Source organism: Mytilus edulis, chromosome 14, assembly GCF_963676685.1.
Source record: "Mytilus edulis chromosome 14, xbMytEdul2.2, whole genome shotgun sequence".
Classification (NCBI taxonomy): domain Eukaryota; kingdom Metazoa; phylum Mollusca; class Bivalvia; order Mytilida; family Mytilidae; genus Mytilus; species Mytilus edulis.
Genome location: NC_092357.1, coordinates 14,883,752 through 14,907,588, shown reverse-complemented (window position 1 = coordinate 14,907,588; position 23,837 = coordinate 14,883,752). Strand labels below are relative to the sequence as shown.

Sequence of the window (23,837 nt, the reverse complement as noted above, 5' to 3'; positions counted from 1 at the left end):
TCTGCCCTCGGATAATGAGACGCCCTGCTACACTTCTGCAGCCCCGAGAGTCACAATTTTATCATGACAATACCAGCTACCGCTCTGACATATGATATTTTTTCATCCCCAGGAGTTTTGCAGTTGAATTGTTAATGGTAACATAATCTGATTTCTATATTCAGTTGTTTACTTCTTAAATAAAACGACTCCTCTGGTGCGGGAGTTTCTCTCTGCATTAAAGACCCTTTGGTACCATTCAGCTGTTTGTTCTATGGTCACGTTGTTTTCTCTTTGACACATTACCTATTTTAATTCTCAAGTTTAATCTTGTTCCTCATTCAAACGCGTATTTGTTCTGTCGAAATGAACAAAGAAAATGCATAACAACACTGACTATACAAGTTATAAGTTTTATTTTTTTTCTTAATCTTTTCAATGATAACGAGGTAAGTATTGTTCAAATATAAATGTGTTTTTGTGAAAGTTATGTACTCAGAATTCCGATCTGACAAAACAAAATCTCAAATTTCCATGCGCTTGTTGGTTCTGCAACATAGGTGAGTACAACTATAATATAGATATAATTTGGTAACCCAATCGCGCGTTTTGTCTACATGAAACACATCGATGATGCTCGAATCGTCTAAGTTGGGAGGTCAAATAAACAAAATTAGTTGAACAGCATTAAAAAACTGAAAATTACGATAATACGGTATGGCAATCTCTGCCTGACGTAGATACTACTTAGTGTCAAGAATAATTTTACATTTTAAAATAGTAAATTGACAGCAAATGAACATATCAAAGACATTGTATCAACAGTCCGTATCAATGTATATTAGTGTTTGCTTTTGTTGTAGTTCAGTTTTTCTGTTATTCCATTGTTTTCCTCATATAATTTACTTATGTGTTTCTCTCGACTTGATTTTTTTACTCGGATTGGTATTTGTGTTATCGAATTATGACTGTCAAACAGCAGTAAAATACTGTTGCATTTATTTACATCCACTTATTTTGAACTTCGGTGGATAGTTGTCTCATTAGTATTCATACCACATCTCCTTTTTTTATAAGAACGACATGAAATGCGATTAAATTACCCATAGTCTCAATAGGCTTGAGTTGTCTATTGCCAAGTAGCAGTATAACAGCTTGATTTATATCGTCTAGATATTTAAGGTCACTGCGATCGTTTTTCCAGTTACCTCTCTTCAACATTGATTGCTGTTTTGGAAATATATTTTATTATTTTAAGTGTTTCAAACATTTGTATGATTTACAGATTAATGTATTTTACATTAAAAGAAAACACCTATCGACTTCGGTGACTAATAGCTCAAAGTTCAGTATTTTTCTGATTTTACTTATTCTTATCTACTTAAAAATCAGAATTACAACTATGTCGTGCCAATATCTAGGAACAGTCCAAGTCGATGAAAAAATAGGGTAATTTCTCCAGTGTTATGAATTGCCTAACAATTTCGATTAATTTACGTCCTAAGCCGATAAATTATCATAGATGTAATTCAAAATATTAAGCAGACTTCCATGTCTTTGTGTTATTTTTTATTTCCAGTTCAATGGGAAAGCTGGGATCAAAATATTCACCAAATGTTGAATTATTCAGTGGTAGAATTAATAAGGCTGAACATGAAATAAAAGATAATGCGAGCTCTTTTTTTTTCTTTTTTTGATAAACGCCCCTGCATGAAGTCGGTACATCAAAATAAACTCCATCAGTGTCAGATCATTTTCAAGGTTTAGATGGTTTCATGTTTAATAATAAACAAATTTTCCCAGTCGATCATTATTCATTTTTAGTAAGATATATTTTTTTATTTATTTTAATATTAAAAAAATATTATCGGTATGAAATCATATGATAACGTTACTTTGAAGTTTGCAAGTAGGACAAGCAAAGCTTTTTTTTATAATTTGTTTTTTCTTTATCAACATTATTAAAGTAACACAATTATGAAATGTTCCCAGACAATCATTATTGATCTCTAGTCAGATATTTACTGCCTTTTTTATATCTATTTGGCAATTAAATATTAAAAATCGTATTGGTTACAACGTCGGTAGTTTGCAAGTAGGATAAACCAAGCTTTTTTATAATTTCCTTTTATTCTTTATCAACATTATTGAAGTAACACAATTATGAAATGAAATATCATCTTACTTTTGATGACTGTAAATACTCGTGTAGGAACTGTCCTGCGGTACAACTACTCTCCTTTTCTGGATCCATACACTATAAATAAAAAAAAAAAAGGATTATTGTAAAAAAAATCAATCCTCTAAATAACAAATCATCAGTATTTTAGATTTGTTTCTTGGTATTTTCGTTTTTGCATATTCTATAATTACAGCTGAATACTACAATGACACAGAAAGAGTCCAGCATCAAATACATATATAACAAAATTAACTTTAACGAATTAATACCAGATAATTTAAATTTGAAAATCTTAAGATTTTAGGGAGCGTGTCTTTCCGTGAAGGGTACAAATACAAATGTGATTCCAAGTATATGCACTTTTTATAAAATCTCAATCATAGATAATGCCTGTATAAATATATTTCAGAATTTTATTTAATGCGAAGTGGGATACTAAAAGTTCTTTTGAAAATAGAACAAAAACTCTATAATAATTCTAGTTTGCGAATTTCAAAAAGTTTGGTTGCATGAATACTAAATTTTGTGTATTTTTTGTTCATATTGCCAATCGTTTTGTTTGTTTTATTGAATCTGGATTCCAATGAATGATGGATTCCTGTCAAGGTTGGGGTTGAAGCTAATCCACCAGCTGTTATCTTTTAAACTTTCGGCGGGTAAATTCAGAATGAAATTTACAAGTTCTGAACATACCTCTCTGTATAGTAAAGAAAGATTGTCTGTCACAAATTGTTGATAACATTCTGGTGCTAATATGTATTTCAACACAAGGGTTACAAATTCGACCCTGTTGTTCACCAAAGATTTTTTAAACAGCTCTGATACCGCACTATCTTTCTTTTTCAACGATTCCTGCAAATAATAAACCAATTGTTTAAACATGTTAAATAAAATAACTGTTTAAATTCATGGTAAATAAATTCATCATACATACAAGGATTGAAATTTATGTTTATGCCAGACGCACATTGCGTCTACAAAAGATTCATCAGTAACGTTAGAATCAAAATTTTAAAAAGGCCAAATAAAGTACGAAGTTGAAAAGGAAAGGGGACTAAATATAAAAAACATTACTTAATGTATTCAATTGCTCTTATAGATTTAAATATATGTTTTTATTTTAAATTTGTATACCAAGAGTTAACAATGATTGTTTGAAACCTTAATGTCAGTCTAACAGATACTTTTATATTTAATATTTTCCCCCTGGAAATTTGTCTCATTGGCAGTTTTATCATATCTTCATATTGACATTTTAAGAAAAAAATGGTGGGTTTAACCTGTTTTTTTGGCTAATACTAATACTATAATTTGTCAATTGAAGTAAGTTATTACCCGTAAATACGCAATGTCCTGTCTATTCTGCATGTTAAAAATGTGGTTTTCAGCTATATCAGGTCTGTTCCAGATATTGACCAAACGAATTTTTTTCTCGGTATCCATTTTATTATCTGCAAAATGGATGTATAAAAGTATTCACAATTATACTTATCTAAAATATATTCTCATAAGTAAAGTGTTAGTATTCTATTGAATTCTATAAAGACATTGTCTTACTCTTTTAATTTAAAATAACTATGAAAAACAAACAAAGTAAGATTATATCAATGAAATAGTTGAGGATTTGGTTTCGTTATTAATTTTTGTTGTTTGTTCTTTCACTTTTTTTCAGTTTCTGAGACAATTCAGTAATAGTACTGTATATTAACAATCTACACACAGACTTAACAGATATTAATTGACTGGAAGTGAATTTTACGAAATAACCGTAATTATCAATTTTCAGTCTTTCAGACGAAATGACGTTTCAGATCCAAATTTGTTTACCAGTGATTAAAATTGAAATGAAATGAAAATTAATAAGTTTTGATCTTTATTCATTACATAAAAATGAGAACATGCATTAATTAAATTTCAATGTTACTATGCAAAAGGAAGATTTTCCAGCACTCCTGATCGCTTAACTGTCATTTTCTTTTTACCACAGTGGTAAATACTAGACAACGAAACGATCTCAAAGAATACAGTTTTGTCTCTGTAAATAAAGGTTAAATAGTAAGTTTAAGTATTTATTAACAAATATACCTTTATTTCTTATGGTGAAAATCATATCTTGGATATGCCTGTCCAAAGTTTCACTTGTGTCGTCTAACGAGAAAACGTATATCTACGTGAAAAAAAAAATGTCAGAATTAGATAAACTAACATCCAATTGAAACAAAGTAACCTGTTGAAGTATTGAAGACCTTTTGATTGCCTTTAATTGTTCACATCTCTTTATATATCTATATTCAAAAACAAAATTGGATATGTTCGATGCACGTTTTAGATCGATCTTCATCTTGGATTCTTTAAAACAAATGTTGAAGCAGATAGGATATTTGAATTTAATAAAAGTTATATAAATAAAACGGGTCGACATTATATGATATCGTAAAAAAGTTAGACAACTATGGAATGCCCAAATTAATGTTTCCTTACCATTTTCCTCTTTTCCTTCAGACAGTCCTTCAGTTGGCTTACATACTTGTTAGGATCATCTTTGCTTGTGTCTGACATGTTTTTTGCTGACTGAAACATTTCTGGTCCAAATGTTTCAGTAAAAACGCTATTTCCTTCACTATATAAAAATATTAAAACGTTTTCTTCAAATTATGAAAAAGCAAACAAAACCAAAAACAACAAAAATATCCCATTGAGAATGTATATAAAAATAAACACTTTTAATTATAATCAGTTACATAAAATAACAATTAAAGAACCTTTGTTACATTCATATACCTCACTCCCCCACATTGTCAGTGGACAAGCCAATCAGTGCAAAGGGGAAAAACAAGAAAAATTGAATCACTACTTCCTGTCAATATGCACATTTACCATGTCTACATAGAATATCCTTATTATCTATAAAGATGCATGAAATTCTGGTGTGTGATTTCAGCGGAGTTACGGTGACAAGAATAGTGCTGATGGACTGACGGAGGAACGGACGAGTCAAAAACATTATACCCGATGCACATATTGCGTTGACTAATTACAGCTTAAGCTAATATAGGTGTGATCATTATTACAATATCAGATAATACTTTTTACCACCAACCTGGTTTTATCCTCGCTCAATTTATAACCTTTAGATATGAAGTCCGCTGCTTTACCCGACCCTTCTATTACTAAAACAGGAATATTCTTTCTGACAGACTCCAATGCTATTTCAAATGTTTTTGGTCCACCTTCTACAATCAACAGTATCACGGGAATCTGCATATGTGCTACACGAATGACAATCAATAGATTGAGTAATGCAGGGAAAATAGACAAAACAAAGACCTAAAACGAAGTTTGTGTTCTGTTTAAGCCAATTTCATTCATAGCTTCCAGTGTATTAATGATGTGTAAACTTTGATTATAAATGGTGCATTTCAAATTGTAGTGTGTATCAAACATAGGAATACAATTTATTTCAACAGATCAACACATAGCTAATAATCTCTGAGCCAAAATGGTCAATGTTTATCATTTCTTGAGCCAATCGCAGAATAGTTCAATACTATACAATCATACCTTAAAATACGTTGTCATACACTTTTCAGAATTTTTTACCTTCATATTTTTGTACATGATAAATCAAATATATCACACTAAGTGTCTTTGAAAATATGATTCACTTAAGGATGTACTAAGGTGAGTTTAGGTGATAATTAATAAATTAATAATTTAAAATTGATACTTTAATCTGGTAGAGCATTCTTTAAAGATAAACATAAGCTAAAAATATCGATAGGTCATGGACCTCCTTTTCGAGATATTTGAGATTTAGAATATGGCGGGAAAAGGCTGACTCAGACTTTTAACTTATATTTCAGTGGTATTTTTTTGGTCTCGAAACAAAAGAAACAAAATCAAGAATCTTTTGAAATTTTGACCTTTCATGTGCTATTAAGTCTTAAATAAAAAAATAATCAGGTGTTATGGGGCAAAACATTTTACTTTGAATTGTATGAAAAAACACCAAGGATTCCGAACATTTGACACGCATTCCAAAACCTCACCAAAGTACATCCTTAACTACGTTCGAATCAAACTCTAAAAATCACTATAAAAGCTAATGCGAATAACAGTTCAATCAATGCCTAACGGACTAGTAAATTCTAGATGTATGAATTGTCCTTTACAAATGGTTATGCATTAGATAATATAAACGCAAAGAACATGGTTTTCTTTATTTCTTCAAAATGTAAGCGTAATATAAATACAACAGATACTACCTTTATTATAATCTATTTGATACCTTTATTGCTTTTGTCAAGATTTCATTCTATTAGTATATCACAACTTTTTACGTAAAATTTAAAACAGATTAAAATCAGCAGTACAAGATGCATCATTTAAAGTCAAGAACAATTTACTCGTGACAAAACTCAAAAGAATAAACGAAATCCTGGAAGATTATGGAACATCTGTTACCAATCACCAATTTACACGTCATTCGTATTCGAATCGTATTAACTAATTCGAATTAGTTTTATTCTCATACGAAACGTTTTAAGTTCAAACGTAAGTTCTAATTTGAATTGCAATGCGCGTCAAATTCGCTTTACTGTCCGAACGACGTTTACTTTTAAATCGTATTAATAAAAACGCATTTCTATTGCAAATTTGATAATGCGATATAGCCGATTTAAATCAATTTGAATTAAAAACGAAGAGTGCGTGAACGCGATTAGCGAATTCGATTCAAATTCTATTTGCAAGAAATGTACGTGTAAACGAGGCATTAAACTTAAAGTATTGTTCTTACTTGCAAGATAACATCTAAGGTCTGTTCTTAGCTTCAATACCTTTTCCTCGCTGCCATCGACCATTATTAAGTGTGTATGGTTTGGTTCTAAATCCTTCCCATTGCAGGTTTGGTAATAACCTTTAACAACCTGAAAACACAATCACAATAACTTTATGAGCCACGTTAAATATGTTAAATAGGGATAAAAAAGGAAAACTAAATGGAAAAAAATCCATTTAACACGGATGAAAAATAAAATAAAAGTCGACTGATTGTGTGGAAAGGTGTATAATACTCGTATTGTTAGCAGTCTCCAAATTGGGATATTCTCCAAAAAAATTGGCGTTACCGGTGGAAAAAAAATATTATTCCAAAGACAAAATTAGGAACAACAAAACACTACATTTATACATCATATAGAAAAAAAGATTCCGACTTAGGTATGGTTTCAGAGGAATTGCGTATTAATGAATTCGGTCTCTTCTCCCAGTAGTATAAAGAATCGATTTCTCCTTTTCGATGAACTTTTTACGCATTTTGAGGATTTATTCCCGAAACAACGGTTGCAGGGGCAGAGGAACATCTTAATACTTCAAAAATTATAAAACTTAATTGATACCGCGTCATCCCTATAGTGTCTCCAATTATCGTAATTGAAAAATTAGATGGCGTACAAATGGACAAATAATTTTGACGAAGTAAATTATTTACTGTATACTCTTACCTTGCCCCATTCGGAAAATCCAAAAGCCGGAATATGATCTTTGTTTTCATGTTTATCCCTGTATTCCTGAATTGCTTCTCCTACAGAAGTTGTAATTCCTGTGTTCGTTGCTCCAGTAATGAGCCAGAGACCTAAAAGATATACACCAAACAGTATAACAATATTGCAGCAAATAAAATACTGTAAATTCAGAAATTATTGTGTGGTTTTATTATTGCGATCTTAGGAGACTGAACAAAATGCTGGTTTAATTATTGCGATAAAATCTGTATATTGATATTTTAACAGATGTCAGAAATTATTATAAATTAAGAAATGTATCTCCCTCATGCAAAGCTCTGATTCCTTTCACGGATTTGGCTATACTTTTTGGACCTTTTGGATTAGAGCTCTTCATCTTTTATATAAGCTTTGGATTTCAAATATTTTGGCCACGAGCATCACTGAAGACAAATGTATTGTCGAAATGCGCATCTGGTGCAAGAAAATTGGTACCGTTAATTTTATTTAACAGATGTCAGAATACGCTACCTTGTTGCATGAATACAAACCTTGCAATATTTCTGAATTTATTTTATTTTCCTATATTGCTCCGTGCCAAGGGTTAATTTACTGATTTGTTGACTACCTTTTAGATGTCTTGGCAACTGATAACTGGTCATATGAATTCTCTCTATATATATATATAAAGTCTTTCTCTATTAGACAATCTAAATAGTGTAGTAGATCTGTTTGGCCACGAGGTTTGCATTAAATTTCCCACTTCCGATATTGTTTGAATCTTATTGAAGTGTTCTCTTTTTGATAATTTTTTAGGGATCGCTGAAAAATCTTTAAATGTGTATTTTTATGGTGATGACAGCTTTCAAAGCCCGTACGGCGTGATACCTTTGGAGAAGTTCAAATAAAAGAGAAACAAATGAACGTACTTCAAGATTTTTCAACAACAGGAAAAAGATCGATTAATTTATTGATTGTTTATTGCGTAGCGTTCAGTGATAAAATATGTACGTACATTTCTGGGAAAATATCTCGTGTCAGGCGAAAAAGAACCAAAAAACATACCGAACTTCAAGGTAAATTCGGTAAGGCCAAAACCCATAGAAACAGACACAACCAACACTTGACAAAATCAGCATACGGGCCTGTAAAACGACTGGCACCTTCCTTTTCACAAGCATTTGTTAAGAAATGGTGAGTTGAACCTTGTTTTACCGATAGCTTATCTCCAACTTGTATGATGATTGTCTGAAGTTCCGTTATATTAACAAAAAGAGTGTGAGCCGCTTTGGTTCTTATAACGTGACTCTGTACATTAAAAGATCCCGCCAGTATGATATTGTTCTATTTTAAGTCATTGTGATATATTTCTATTATGAATTACAAAATACGTTGAACCACAAACGTCAAAATCATTCAATCGAGTAGTGGAATTAACTATTTGTGGATTCTTATAAATTCTTTACAACTTTCGGACTATTTTAAATCACGGTCTCTTTTTGAAATTTATTCTTACATACTTCTTACCCTGCATACTAACATTGCCTATGTGAAATTTTAAAATTGTGTGTATGTACATTGAACGACACATATATGTGACGGTTAAAATTTTCTGACGTCAGACACGCGAATCAATGAATGTGTTTGTAGGTAGATGTTTTTGTGATCTGTTAAATTGTCCCTTTTAAATGAAGGCAACAGAAGAATACCGCTGTTCAAAACTCGTAAATCTATGGACAAAAAACAAAATTGGGGTAACAAACTAAAACTGTGGGAAACGCATTATATATAAGAGGAGATCAACGACACAACATTAAAATGTAACACACACAGAAACGGACTAAGCATTAGACGAAATCCGATGAGAATAACAAATATAACATCAAAACCAAATGCATGAATTTGGGATAGAAAAGTACCGTGACACGTCTGATAGTAATGTGAATTCACACTCAAATATAAGAGAAAACAAACGAAAAAATTGTAACACGATAATGACTTATGAACCTATATTTCGACTATTTTTATTTATTGTGTCCGTTTAGTTCACGCATCATTGTAAATATAACGGAATTTGATTAGACTGTCATCAAAGTGAGAGGGTTAGCGCTATCAAACCAGGTTTAATCCACCATTTTCTACATTTGAAAATGCCTGTACCAAGTCAGGAATATGACAGCTCTTGTCCATTCGTTTTTTGTGTATTTTGTTATTTGATTTTGCATTTGTATATGGACTTTCCGAATTGATTTTCCTCTAAGTTCAGTAATTTTGTGAGTTTACTTTTTAAGTTCATTTGTCTAAAAACAACAAAAAAGAGCGGGAGAGAGAGAGAGAGAGAGAGAGAGAGCGTAGGGATGCAACATTCTTTCTTACTTGTGGTGGTGATAAGATCCAGTAAGCCACTTTTCAATCGACTTGCAAGTGTTTCATTGTTTAAAAAATGTGCTGATCCTCCAGTAAGGGATAGAACTGCCTTTGGTGCTTTGTTAAAAGGAACCCATTTGCGCATCTCCTCATATAAAATCTTACAGTCAGTGTCAGCAGGCGCTATGATACACTGAAAAGGTATAGGACTACAAATGGACATATGAAAAATAACTGAAAGACTGATCTCGATCTTGGCGTGCTTGTAATTGTCTCTTGATTTTAAAAATTGTACTGATTATCAGTGTGTATAAGTTCTCTCAGACTGACGATTTCAAAGGTGTTTTTTTTTCAAATCAGCGTAAAGATATCTTATATTAGGACATGTTTACCTAATGTCAATCCTGTAATATTGGAAAAGAAACCAAACTCGTCTATACATCACCCCAACAATGTTAGATCTGTAAATTTGCTTTCGCAAATTTTTGGTTCTTCCCTCGCCGAGATTCGTACCCATATATATATATATATATATTTGGTTTTATATCTATATGCATTTGGTCGGGTTGTTGTCTCTCTGACACATTCCCCATTTCCACTCTCAATTTTACAATTATCTACATTTATTTTTATTTTCACATCGAAGCGATCAGTGGCGAATCAAGTATTTTCAAAAATGGCTTCCATTATCAAAACATTACACTAAATCTCGTATTTTCAGTCACATAAAGCGGGTTGTCCCTTCCCATCTTTTCCGTTTCAGACCCATTATCCAATCTGTCCACACGATTGCAGTAAACATACTCAGTATTCCTATAACAAGCTACTATTTTACGGATATATTTGTTCGAGATATTATGTTTGGAAAGTTAATTCTAAATGGTATGACGGCATCTTGATTACCACTAAACAACATCGGAAGGTTAAATTAAGTTGCAGTTTCTATTTTTGTATAAAACGGTTCTGTACTAGAAATTCCAAAATAAAGCTACATGTTTTCACAAGTTGAAAGTACAGTTGAATTTCCTCTACTGGATTTCTATGCATAACATATTTGTTCTTTCAAAGTACAAATTTTAATATATTTTAAAAAACATACTGGAATTTTTATTTGCTCCTCGGTGTCTTCTGAATTCAATCTGATAATTCCATGTTTAAGGTTGTTCTGTGTCTCACCTCCACGCCTAACAAATTTTAAAAGAAAAGATATTTTCTTATTATTATATTGATTAGTATTTAAAACTATCAATTTACAACATAATATACTAAAAGCTAACAGCAATACTTAATTTAGAATCTTACAATATTTATCTTAAACGTAAAATAACAAAAATATCGAACTCTGACGAAAATTCAAAACGGAAAGTCCCTAATCAAATGGCAAAATCAAGAGCTCAAACACATTAAACGAATAGATAACAACTGTCACATTCCTAACTTAATACAGGCATTTTCTTATGTAGATGGTGGATTGAACCTTATTTTGCAGCTACCGAAACCTCAAACTTGTATGACAGTCGCATAAAATTTCATTGTATTGACACCAATGTGAGAAGAAAATAAACAGACTTTATAAGATGTATTTTTTTGGTCTAAATGTACGTATTTAAATAAGAGGTTAAAGCAGTCTGAACGCGAGAGGTAGAGAGTTGATATTTAGATACACGTGCATCTTTTACAATTATTGTGCACATTGAGTTATATTCGTTAACATTTTTTTTTTTTTCTAAATTCAATTATTTATTTCCATAAAAATATCATGTAGGTTTAGTAGATATCGTGTAACATTGTTGAACATGTTGAACGTGTTTTATACATTTGTTCTTTTTGTACCCTATTATAAAGTGTTCATATAGTTGTTTTCTAACTGCAAAACAACTAAACAGGTTAAAGTTGACAATTTTACAAAGCATTATCTTCATATCATGATTCTGAAAATGGGTATGTTTAAAAACGAGATTTTTTTTCAGAATAAAAAATGGTTTTAAATGATTTGTGCATTGGATCTTATGTGTCAATACACTTGCATAATAGTTATCAAACGTACCACGATTATAATTTACTACGCCAGACGCGTGTTTCGTCTACATATGACTCATCAGTGACACTCATATATCAAAATATGTATAAAGCCAAACAAGTACAAAGTTGAAGAGCAATGAGGATCCAAAGTTCCAAAAAGTTATGCCAAGCGATAACTGAACGCCCTGCCATATCATAAACTTGTATAAAGCTTTTTAATTGACAATATAAGTAAGGTGACTTTTCTTACGTGTATTTATATTTTCTACTTATTTCCTTTGACTTTTCCTGAAAAAAAAAGCGAAAATTCAATATCACAAGCAGAAACATTTTGAATTATAAAATAGTCTATTAAATTGTTACATTGATTGTGTACACAAAGGCATTTATTTATTATCTATTTATTGCAGGCCTCCCTTATTAGCATTTTATTGATATTTGTTTCCGGTTATGAGATCAAATGCATGAAATGACCATTCAGATTTTTTAAGTTAAACCATGCGGATTTCTTTGAACTTTGTTTTTTACTCCTAGTCAATTCTGATTTTAAAGGAAATTATAAGGTTTAAATGCGTGTCTTACAAATGCTTAACTGGATTAACTTTCATGAGGAACGCTTAAAGTCGAATATTCGAAAGCCGTGCGAGCATAGGAACAGAAACAGTTGGACAGCTATATCACCAAATATGACAAATTTGTTTTAAAGATGGCCTTTTGTTTTTGTTTACTTTTTACCTGCCTCGCCGAAGGCTATAGCAGGTTTAATAACCGATCTGCTATTACTCGATGTATTTCACTTGACTGGGCGAAGTTTAACCGTTTCGCTCACAATAAACCATCTATAGATATGTATTTTAGGATAAACTCATCAATGAAGTCCGGTCATTGTTTTGTAAATTCCTTTGATAACAGTGAAAAGTGATTAGAAATCATTAATAATTATAACGGCAATCATTCTTATCATACACATCTATACATAGACTGTCCAAATTAAAATATAAGCTCCGCCCGATCAGTTGAAATAACATTGGTAATACGTCCGTCATATTTACCTCCGGTTTTCTTTTTGTGTCATGTTGCTTTGAAGAATGGTTTAACCATCTGTCAATAATAACTTTGTTCTTTCTTGAGATGTGGCTCCTAGTATTCTTCTCAGTGTCCATCATTCAGAATATCTCATCTATTAATTTTAATATACAACTAATTAAACTAGAGGCTCTAAAGAGCCTGTGTCGCTCACCTTGGTCTATGTGAATATTAAACAAAGGAAGCAGATGGATTCATGACAAAATTGTGTTTTGGTGATGGTGATGTGTTTGTACATCTTACATTTTTATAAACAGTCTTGCGGCTTACAATTATCTCTATCGAAAATGAACTTGGCCCAGTTGCTTCAGTGGAAAATGATAATAAAAATTTACAAATTTTATGAAAATTGTTAAAAATTGACTATAAAGGACAATAACTCCTTAGGGGGTGACTTTACCATATCGGTTATGTTGACTTATTTGTAAATCTTACCTTGCTGAACATTATTGCTCTTTACAGTTTATCTCTATCTATAATAATATTCAAGGTAATAACCAAAAACAGCAAAATTTCCTTAAAATTATCGATTCAGGGGCAGCAACCCAACAACAGGTTGTCCAATTCATCTGAAAATTTCAGGACAGATAGATCTTGACCTGATAAACAATTATACCGCCGTCAGATTTGCTCTAAATGCTATGGTTTTTGAGTTATAAGCCAAAAACTGCATTTTACCCCTTTATTATATTTTTGGCCGTGGCGGCCATCTTGGTTGGTTGGATTGGTCACCGGACACATTTTTAAACTAGATACCCCAAATAATGATTGTGGCCAAGTTTGGTTTAAATTGGCCCAGTAGTTTCAGAGGAGAAGATTTTTGTAAAAGTTAACGACGACGGACGACGGACGCCAAGTGATGTGAAAAGATCATTTGGCCCTTCGAGCCAGGTGAGCTAAAAAGGAAAACGGTTAACTATGGATCAAGACTGAATTTTCATGTTATTAGCTGCGATTTTAATTCCAGTATTCATCTGGGAAAGTAATCGGTCTTAATGGGATGTTTGCCTCATATTTGTAAGCAATTTCAATCACCACATAATCCAGAGTCAACTGATTGAATTTTTAACATTGTTTAAACTGTTTAACATCTGTTATTCATATGAACACATCAACTGTCTAAACAGAACAGAAATTAACGCAGAGGAAACGTCTGAAAATAGACTGAAAAGCAGAACATGGATGATTAATTTATTGTTTTACTTTTCAGATCAAAATAACCGTTTCAAACTAAACCTAATTTGATAGTGATAAAGGGATTACCTAAAATGGATTATTTACTGTTTATGCACATTATAGAAATGGGTTTGATTTGGGGGAGGGGTATCAAAAATAATGCACTATGCTAGCTCCTTGTTGCCCTATTTATCTTCCATAAAATATGCCAGAGAGACAGAAAACTCATAGATAAAAAATACTGACAACGCCATGGCTAAAATGAAAAAGACAAACAGACAGATAAAAGTACACATGACACAACATAGAAAACTTAAGACTAAGCAACACTAACCACGCCAACAACTGGGGGTAATCCCAGGTGCGCCAAAAGGATAGGCAGATCGTGCTCTACATGTGCTACCCGTCGAGTTGCTCATGTTATTACAAACCGGGTAAATTGTCTGAGTTGGTAGGTCACATTCGTGAAAAGGGAAGGGGGTTATAGTTACGATGGAAGGAACACATCTGATATCCTCTGTGAAACGGTTAATCCATAACGGTCAACTAACTCGTCCAAATAAATTTACGAAGGGATGATTTCAATTTCACCATTTGGACCTTATAGCTTCCTTGTGAGCAGCAATCCTCTATCAAGGAAATCATGATAGGAAACACAAGCAGGGGAATATCGTATCAATTAGGAGATATATACTTCGTATGCAGGCGCTGCTGGATAATTTACATCCAAAGAAAAATTTCATTTATTTATAGGTAGTTTTTTTTTTATAACGAGATGTTTCACATATTCAACAATCGAATATAAAAGGGCCTTTATAATATAATCACACAATTGTTATTAAGCGAAGAAAATTGCTGTTAAAACACAGTCACTATACAGGTTTTTTTTAAGAATATGAAAGATGTCTCTAACTTTTAGTTATTAATTTGAAGATTGACTTCCAACATAATTTTTGATTAAGGATATCCTTATACCTTTCGCAACATTTGCCAATATCTGTAAAAATTGCAGTCTGGTGCCATATTCAGGCATTTAAAGTTGGTCACAAACATACTCCAATGTTGTACATTGTAGCAATATTCTTCTAATGTCAAGGATCATGTTGAAGAAAAAAGTGAAATCACAAAAATACTAAACTCCGAGGAAATTCAAAACGGAAAGTCCATAATCAAATGGCAAAATCAATTGATAAAACACCTCAAACGAATGGGCAACTGTCATATTCCTGACTTGGTACAGGCAAAATCAAATGTAGAAAATGGTAGATTAAACCTTGTTTTATAGCGCTAAACATCTCACTTGTATGACAGTCGCATCAAATTCCATTATATTTACAACGATGTGTGAACAAAACAGATATAATAGGTAAAATTGTCAAAATAGGGGTACAGCAGTCTGGAAGAATATATTGCTACACTGCATATATATGTTGTAAAAAAAATAAAAAAAAGGAGAACACATTTGAATTAATGATATTGCAAATTTTAAGAAAACTAAGAGAGTCTTAGATAATCTATTTGTAATGAATTCTTGGGATATTGTCCTTTCCTCATTAGTGTCATAAACAAAAAACTTACGTGATAGTAATTTGTCTTTAAACAAGAGGCTCCCCAGAACCTAAATCGCTCACCTGTAATTTTTTGCTAAAATCTCATCAATGATTATTTATGCTTTTTAATATAATATATTAATGAGTGGCTTTTAAATTCCATTTAAATGTTTTTTGTATCTGTCCTATTTTCTACAATAGCAAAAGATAAATTGCATGTTTCTCCTGTGTTCCATTTTAGCCCTAGTGGTTATGTTTCTTGACGTACAAGGAAATCAAATACAAAATTTATACTAGATATTCTGAAACTCATTCAGCCCAAGTTTGGCTGAAATTGATTCAGCAGTTTCAATGGAGAAGATATTTTAAAACAAGAAAACAAGATGAACAAATTGTGAAAAATTACCTTTAAAGGGCAAAAACTTCATAAGGTGTCAATTGACAATTTTGGTCATTTCAACTTATTTACATATCTCACTTCGCTAAACAATTCTGCTGCTTACAGTTTATCTTTATCTATATTAATATAATAACTGAAAACTGCAAAATAACTCAACAATTTAGGGCAATAATAGACCTTGACATAATGAATACTTTAACTAGTACTTGTCTGATTTTCTCTAAATGCTTTAGTTTTTGAGAGTTAAGTCCAAAACTGCATTTTACCCTATGTTCTATTTTTGGCAATGGCAACCATGTTTTTTGAGGAAACACAAAGTTTATTCGAAATACTCTCAGGATCATTCAGCTTAAGTTTGGTTAGAATTGGTTCAGTTGAAGAATTTTTAAAGTTAAAAAAACATGATGAAATTGTGTTGTGTAAAATTGTCATTAAGGGGCAATAACTCCTTAAGGATGTTTGCTTGTCATGTTTAAGATTTTTTGTCAGATTTTCGGAATCCTCTGGTATTATCCATTTGAATGCCTTAAAAAATTTGCCCGTTCTTTTTATAAATCTTTTGCATGCATAAGTCATTTGTAAAATTCTTGTACAATCTTATTCATTTTTTAATAGTTTTTGAGAACTTTAACTTGTCAATGATAAACTATGAAAAATCAAGAGAGAACATGTTCCCGCCAAACTTTCAATGGCTATATATATCTCGAAAGCAAGCTTAGCACATTGGCCTCTATAGATTTTCTGAAACAGAAAAATAAACACAAACTTTATTCTAGATATTCTAAGGACCATTCACTTAAGTTCGGTTTGAATTGGTTCAGTAGTTTTCAGAGGAGATGTTTGAAATATTTTACACTGAACGGACGACGACGACGACGGACGCCAAGTGATGACAAAAGCTCACAGTTCGTTCGGAACGATGAGCCACAAAATTTATGATTCTAAAACTAAGAATTTCAATAGCAGTTTATATAAAAATTATTGTGAAAACACATTTTCATTTTTAAATGGGACACAAAATTGTACAAAATACAATGGAATCTTACCCTTGTCGCCATTTATGCATAGTTTCTGAGTAAACAGAGAAAGTAATTTACTATGAAATTTATAATGCAAATGCAATCAATTTGATTGGCCGAGGAGTTGTAATAATATACTAATGAATTCTTATAGCCTTATGTTCATTTATAATGCTTCGTTACTTAATACACGGAAATGATATTTAATACGAAACTTCGAGTGGTAAATTCAATCAAGGTAATAAACATTCTGAATACGATCGCCTGGGTGGACCTGCGTTTTCCGTAATTAGAATTGTGCACCTGTAATCACCTATTGGCAGTGTGTAGATCTCTATTATCGCTCGGTTATCCATATCAAATACAAGATCATACAATTGTTAACTAAAGAAAATAATAGGTATATTATAAATAAGATTTATTTGTAGTCGGCATTGTTTACAAAACAAAGACATACCATAACATATAAGCTTTAACCTTATAATTTAAAAACTGTATTGAACGTGTAACCGAATTCAATTAAACTAATTAAGTTTAGTATTTATACACCCGGATTTGAAAAACAGTTAAAAAGTCCGGAAAGTGAAACACAAAGAGCGATCAACTTTTATCTTTCCTTTGGAAAAAAGAAACACATTCTGTAAATTTAGAAATTATTGTGTGCATTTATTTTTGGGATTTTGTCATTTTACACAAAAATGCGATTTTAATTTTTGCGATATTGAGAAAAAATAGCGCTTAATTCATATAAAAAAAATTCAAAATGCGAGTTTCGCAATAATTTCTGAATTTACAGTATATTATATATTAATAAAATAAGATGTGGTATGATTCCCAATGAAACAACACTCCACAAGAGACCAGATGACACAGAATTTAATAACTATAGGTCACCGTACGGCCTTCAACAATGAGCAAAGCCCATACCACATAGTCAGCTACAAAAGGCCCCGAAATGACAAGGTAAAACAATTAAAACGAGAAAACTAACGGCCTAATTTGTGTCCACAAAATGAACGAAAAACAAACATGTAACACATAAACAAATGACAACCACTGAATTACAGGCTCCTGACTTGGGCCAGGCACATACATACATAATGTGACGGGGTTATACATGTTAGTGGTATCCCAACCCTCCCCTAACCTGGGACAGTGGTGTAAATAATTAGATAATAGTAAATCAGCTATTAGTCAAGAAACAAATACTGTTATATTCCAGGTTTACATGCGCGTAGCTACGTTGACGTCAAAACGCCCGGGCGTACACTTGAATTTTGAAATCTTTTTTTTTTTTATCTAAATATAATTTAAAAAACTGGTCAAAAGCACATCAGCCTTGTGCTAGAACTCTCTTCAATGGATTGTAATTTTCAATAAAAAGGGACTAAATTTACTTTAATCAAATATTTCATTTTGTATATATTTGTTCCAATTTTCTGTAAAAGTCTGAATCTACTGTGAATTCTGTGTACTTATTCTTGTGTTTAAAACCATTCATTATCTGCTGAGATTCGATATGCGGTTTGCATTGTTGTCGAGCATGTGACTTATGTCGAAAAAGCGAGACATAGCGTCATCAGCGCCGTCAATTAGGTTCCGAATGTGGACAAAGTTTTTTGAATGACTTTCTGTTAAAAATAATGTTTATGATCAAAAGAGTATCCAGTGCAATATATAATTTTGCAATTATTTCTTTAATTTAACAGGTATTTCTTTCTGCAATTAATAAGTGGTCACAGTTTGGGCTTAATTTTTTTTATTTCTTAATTACATTAACTACTTATAGAATCTTTTTGTCGAATTTTATGAAAATTTGGAAGAAGTTTTTTCTATGATTAATGTCTAAAGCAAAATTTTGAAAGCATCTGTTTTCGTTCATTTTTCAGTTCTTTACTGATAGCTAGACTTTTCTTTGCGCAATTAATTGTTTTACATGCTCAATTTATAAACCTTCATAACATGTGATATATTGGCACACGTTAAATTCAAGATCAAGAAAATATAATAAAGAATATTTTTTATTTTTTTTTTTAATTCCTGGAAAACACTGGTAAATTGATTCACTTCTTGTGGAAAGAAAGCGTGTTTCAGAATTTTTTTATATTGCATCTCTAAGAAAACATTTTTTCGTGTTCATTAAAAGGTGCTTTTGTCGATTGTAGCTCACTCACGACTTTAAACAATTTGAAAGTAATATTGGTTTGAACGTTTTCGCTAAAACCAATGTCCGCTATAGCTTCCAATTAACACGATGAATAAGTTCAAAATTAAACATAAAAATATACCATTTATTCTTCAAAAGTATGTTACTATCAATGATTTTTTACTGACAGGAATGGTATGTCATTCTCGATAACTCGATCGCTTTCGGGGGCTCCGTCCCCTCGAACCAACTACCAGCAGGGGGGTTGGCATTGAGCGGTTTGTCACCCCGGCCCTCAAGGTTCGGACGCACACGTAAATGTGATCCAGCTACGCCACTGGTTTATGTGGAGGATTTCCACCAAGACAGTTTAAAACAGGCTTTGTCAACGTGGAATTCGGACAAGAGAAACACTAATGGATTGTGCATGCACTCATGATCGCTGGATTCGGACCCCATAGAGCATCAATGGAGGCACTTGATGACGCATTCCCAAACGGCATACCTCTTGTTTTTTTTTTCTTTTCTTTCAAATAATCCTTCAGTGTAAATAAAAAAACCTTTATGAATGATTTTTTCCTCAGTTGAAATTCTAAAGAACTACGGGAGAAATTCGTTTTGAAATACACAGTAACAATCTGTAGATATAGGAAGATGGGGTATGAGTACCAATGAGACAACTCTCCATCCAAGTCACATTTATAAAGGTAAACCATTATAAGTCAAGGTACGGTATTCAAAACGGAGCCTAGGCTCACACCAAACAGCAAGGTATAAATGGCCCCAACAATTACTAAAACCATTCAAACGGAAAACCAACGGTACAATCTATATAAAAACGAGACACGAGAAACACTTTGGAACCACATAAACTGACGACAACCACTGAACATCAGATTCATTACTTAGGACAGGTGCAAACAATTACAGCGGGATTAAACGTCTTAATGGTACCAAACCTTCTCCCCTTTCTGAAACTATAGTATAACATCACAACATCTATAGAAAGACACACTATAAAATATCAATTGGAATGACTGAAATCAATAAAAAAAAACGTAGTTAAGCTATGCCTCGCATGCTTAAAAACTTTACCTATTTCACAGGTTTGTGTGTACTGCAAAACGTGGCATCACTTAACACACATTTTTTTGTCAAATGGTTGGAAAGGTCTTTAAAATACTCATGCAACTATAACAAAATCGCGGTCAGAAAAAAAACCCAACCATGCTAAACAATTTTTCCTTCGGAACATGAATAGTCAACATCTTTTGATTTTACTACGTCTATTTCCGATTCAAAGTTTCATATATATATATTATTTAAGATACTGTGTCCTATACTAAAGATATACTCACTACTTATTACAATCGTCCTTTTCACTCATTTAATATCCCACTTAAACATGTAGGACAAAATTTAATAGAACGATCAAAATGATAAAACTAATTAGAAACATGCTTGGGAACCAGTCCAATGAAATTCCATGAAAGATATACTTGATATTTCCGTGTAAACTGTGATCTAATACTATGTTTATTTGTCCTTAACGAATTTAAATACAGTGAAACCTGTCTATAAACCGAATCTTGCATAAACCGAAAACCTGTTCAAACCAAGCATGTCCTCAAGTTCAGTCGTATCAACTTTTATGCGTCGTGAACCGAATTAAACCAAAAATCTGCGAAAACGGAACAAAATCTTAAGTGCCGAAGAGATTCGGTTTTAAAAGGTTTCACTGTATATCAAGATTATTCAATGCACACTTGATCAATACTATTATTGTCGGTGTTCTATTCCACTTCATTGTTACATAAATGATTGTATTTACACGGTTGTTGACGTGACACTTTAAATTAAGCAAAACAATTATGTGTTAATTAGTTTTGATCGAAAGACAGTAAATTAATTATCATGTATATGATCTTCGACACCTTTTTCTCAATTAAAGAAGGGTCTAAAATTTATTATGAAATCCTTTTTAAAATAATAATGTTCTAAACAAGTCATCCAGAATGTCCAAATCGGTGGCATCTGTTTTAAGTGAATTTATTACATTTGTAATGAATTCTGCGGATATTAGTATTTCCTCTTTAGTGTAATAAACAAAGGATGTAAACTTACGAGATAGCAATTAGTCTTTAAACATGAGGCTCGCAAGAGCCTAAATCACGCACATGTAATTTTTTGCTAAAATCTCATCAATGATTATTTTTGCTTTTCAATATATATTAATGTATGGCTTAAAAATTCCATTTTAATGTTCGTTTTATCTGTCCTATTTTCTACAAAAGCAAAACAAAATGCATTGTACCCCTATGTTTCATTTTAGCCATAGTGGCTATGTTTCTTGGCGTAGAAGGAAATAAAATACAAAATTTATACTAGATATTCTGAAACTCATTCAGCCTAAGTTTGGCTGAAACTGATTCAGCAGTTTCAAGGGAGAAGATTTTTAAAACAAGAAAACTATATGAACAAAATTAAGGGGTCAATTGACAATTTTTGTTATTTCAACTTATTTGTATATATCTCGTTTTGCTGAACATTTCTGCTATTTACAGTTTATCTTTCACTATATATCAATATAATAACCGAAAACTGCAAAATAACTCATCAATTTAGGGGCAATAACCTACAAATCAGATACCCGATTTGGCTGCTAATTTCAGCGAAAACAGACCTTGACCTAATGAATACATTAACTACTTGTCTGATTTCCTCTAAATGCTTTAGTTTTTGAGAGATAAGTCGAAAACTGCATTTTACCCTATGTTCTATTTTTAGCAATTGCAACCATGTTTTCGGAGGAAACAAAGTCTATTCGAGATACCCTAAGAAGACTTTTTAAAATTAGAAAACATGATAAAGAAATTGTGTAAAATTGTCGGCATTAAGGGACAATAACTCTTTAAGGGGTCAATTGACAAAGCTGAACATTTCTGCTGTTAACAGTTTATCTTTATCATGAATAATACTGAAAGAAGTTGGGTTTGAATTGGTTCTATAATTTCAGAGGAGAAGACGTTTGAATTGGTTCAGTAGTTTCAGAGGAGACGATGTTTGAAATATTTTACACTGGACGGACGACGACGGACACGGACGCCAAGTGATGACAAAGGCTTTGGAACGATGAGCTAGAAAAATGTATGGTTCTAAAACTAAGAATTTTAATAGCAGTCTATATAAAAAATCATTGTGAAAACACACACACGTTTTTTTTTTAATTGGGACACAAAATTGTATTCCAAAATAGCAAGTGGCACTTTTTGTCTTAATTATCTGGATTCAAATGCAAAAATACAATGAAATCTTACCCTTGTCGCTATTTATGCATAGTTTCTGAGTGAAGAAAGTAATTTACTATGAAATTTATAATGCAAATTCAATCAATTTGATTGGCCAAGGAGTTGTAATAATATACTAATGAAATCTTAGCCTTATGTTCTTTTATGCTTAGTTACTTAGTAAACGGAAATGATATTTAATACGAAACTTCGAGTTATAAATTCAATCAAGGTAATAAACATGCTGAATACGATCGCCTGGGTGGACCTGCATTTTCCGTAATTAGAATTGTGCACCTGTAAACACCTATTGGCATTGTGTAGATCTCTATTGTCGCTCGATTATCCATATCAAATACAAGATCATACAATTGTTAACTTAAGACAATAATAGGTAAATTATAGATAAGATTTATTTGTAGTCGGCATTGTTTACAAAACAAAGACATAACCTTATAATTTAAAAACTGTATTGAATGTGTAACCGAATTCAATTAAACTAATTAAGTTTAGTATTTATACACCATTTGAAAACCAGTTAAAAAGTCCGGAAAGTGAAACACAAAGAGCGATCAACTTTTATCTTTCCTTTGAAAAAAAAAAACACATACTGTAAATTTAGAAATTATTGTGTGCATTTATTTTTGGGATTTTGTCATTTTACACAAAAATGCGATTTTAATTTTTGCGATATTGAGAAAAAATAGCGCTTAGTTCATATAAAAAAAAATTCAAAATGCGAGTTTCGCAATAATTTCTGAATTTACAGTATATTATATATTAATAAAATAAGATGTGGTATGATTCCCAATAAAACAACACTCCACAAGAGACCAGATGACACAGAATTTAATAACTATAGGTCACCGTACGTCCTTCAACAATGAGCAAAGCCCATACCACATAGTCAGCTACAAAAGGCCCCGAAATGACAAGGTAAAACAATTAAAACGAGAAAACTAACGGCCTAATTTGTGTACACAAAATGAACGAAAAACAAATATGTAACACATAAACAAATGACAACCACTGAATTACAGGCTCCTGACTTGGGCCAGGTACATACATACATAATGTGACGGGGTTAAACATGTTAGCGGTATCCCAACCCTCCCCCTA

At 31.9% G+C, this 23,837-nt stretch overlaps 1 protein-coding gene across 3 annotated transcripts in view; it reads right to left on the bottom strand.

The window, feature by feature from the left end:
- Positions 1-23,837, bottom strand: part of LOC139502517 (transient receptor potential cation channel subfamily M member-like 2) — a 42,484-nt gene that overhangs the window by 17,418 nt on the left and 1,229 nt on the right. For 2 of the 3 annotated variants that reach the window (XR_011658868.1, XM_071292002.1), the window contains exons 2-14: positions 13,107-13,234; positions 12,305-12,342; positions 11,132-11,216; positions 10,042-10,225; positions 7,666-7,796; positions 6,960-7,089; positions 5,262-5,430; positions 4,643-4,781; positions 4,247-4,328; positions 3,497-3,612; positions 2,855-3,013; positions 2,165-2,236; positions 1,083-1,206 (exon numbers count right to left, since the gene is read on the bottom strand). Coding sequence is in view for 2 of the 3 variants with exons in the window: in XM_071292002.1 (XP_071148103.1) it covers positions 1,083-1,206; positions 2,165-2,236; positions 2,855-3,013; positions 3,497-3,612; positions 4,247-4,328; positions 4,643-4,781; positions 5,262-5,430; positions 6,960-7,089; positions 7,666-7,796; positions 10,042-10,225; positions 11,132-11,216; positions 12,305-12,342; positions 13,107-13,220 (1,543 nt within the window). In the remaining variant the exon portion in view is untranslated. Of the gene's footprint in view, positions 1-1,082; positions 1,207-2,164; positions 2,237-2,854; positions 3,014-3,496; positions 3,613-4,246; positions 4,329-4,642; positions 4,782-5,261; positions 5,431-6,959; positions 7,090-7,665; positions 7,797-10,041; positions 10,226-11,131; positions 11,217-12,304; positions 12,343-13,106; positions 13,235-20,789; positions 20,983-23,837 lie in introns of those variants that run through there. The other variant, XM_071292004.1, reaches the window with a different exon arrangement.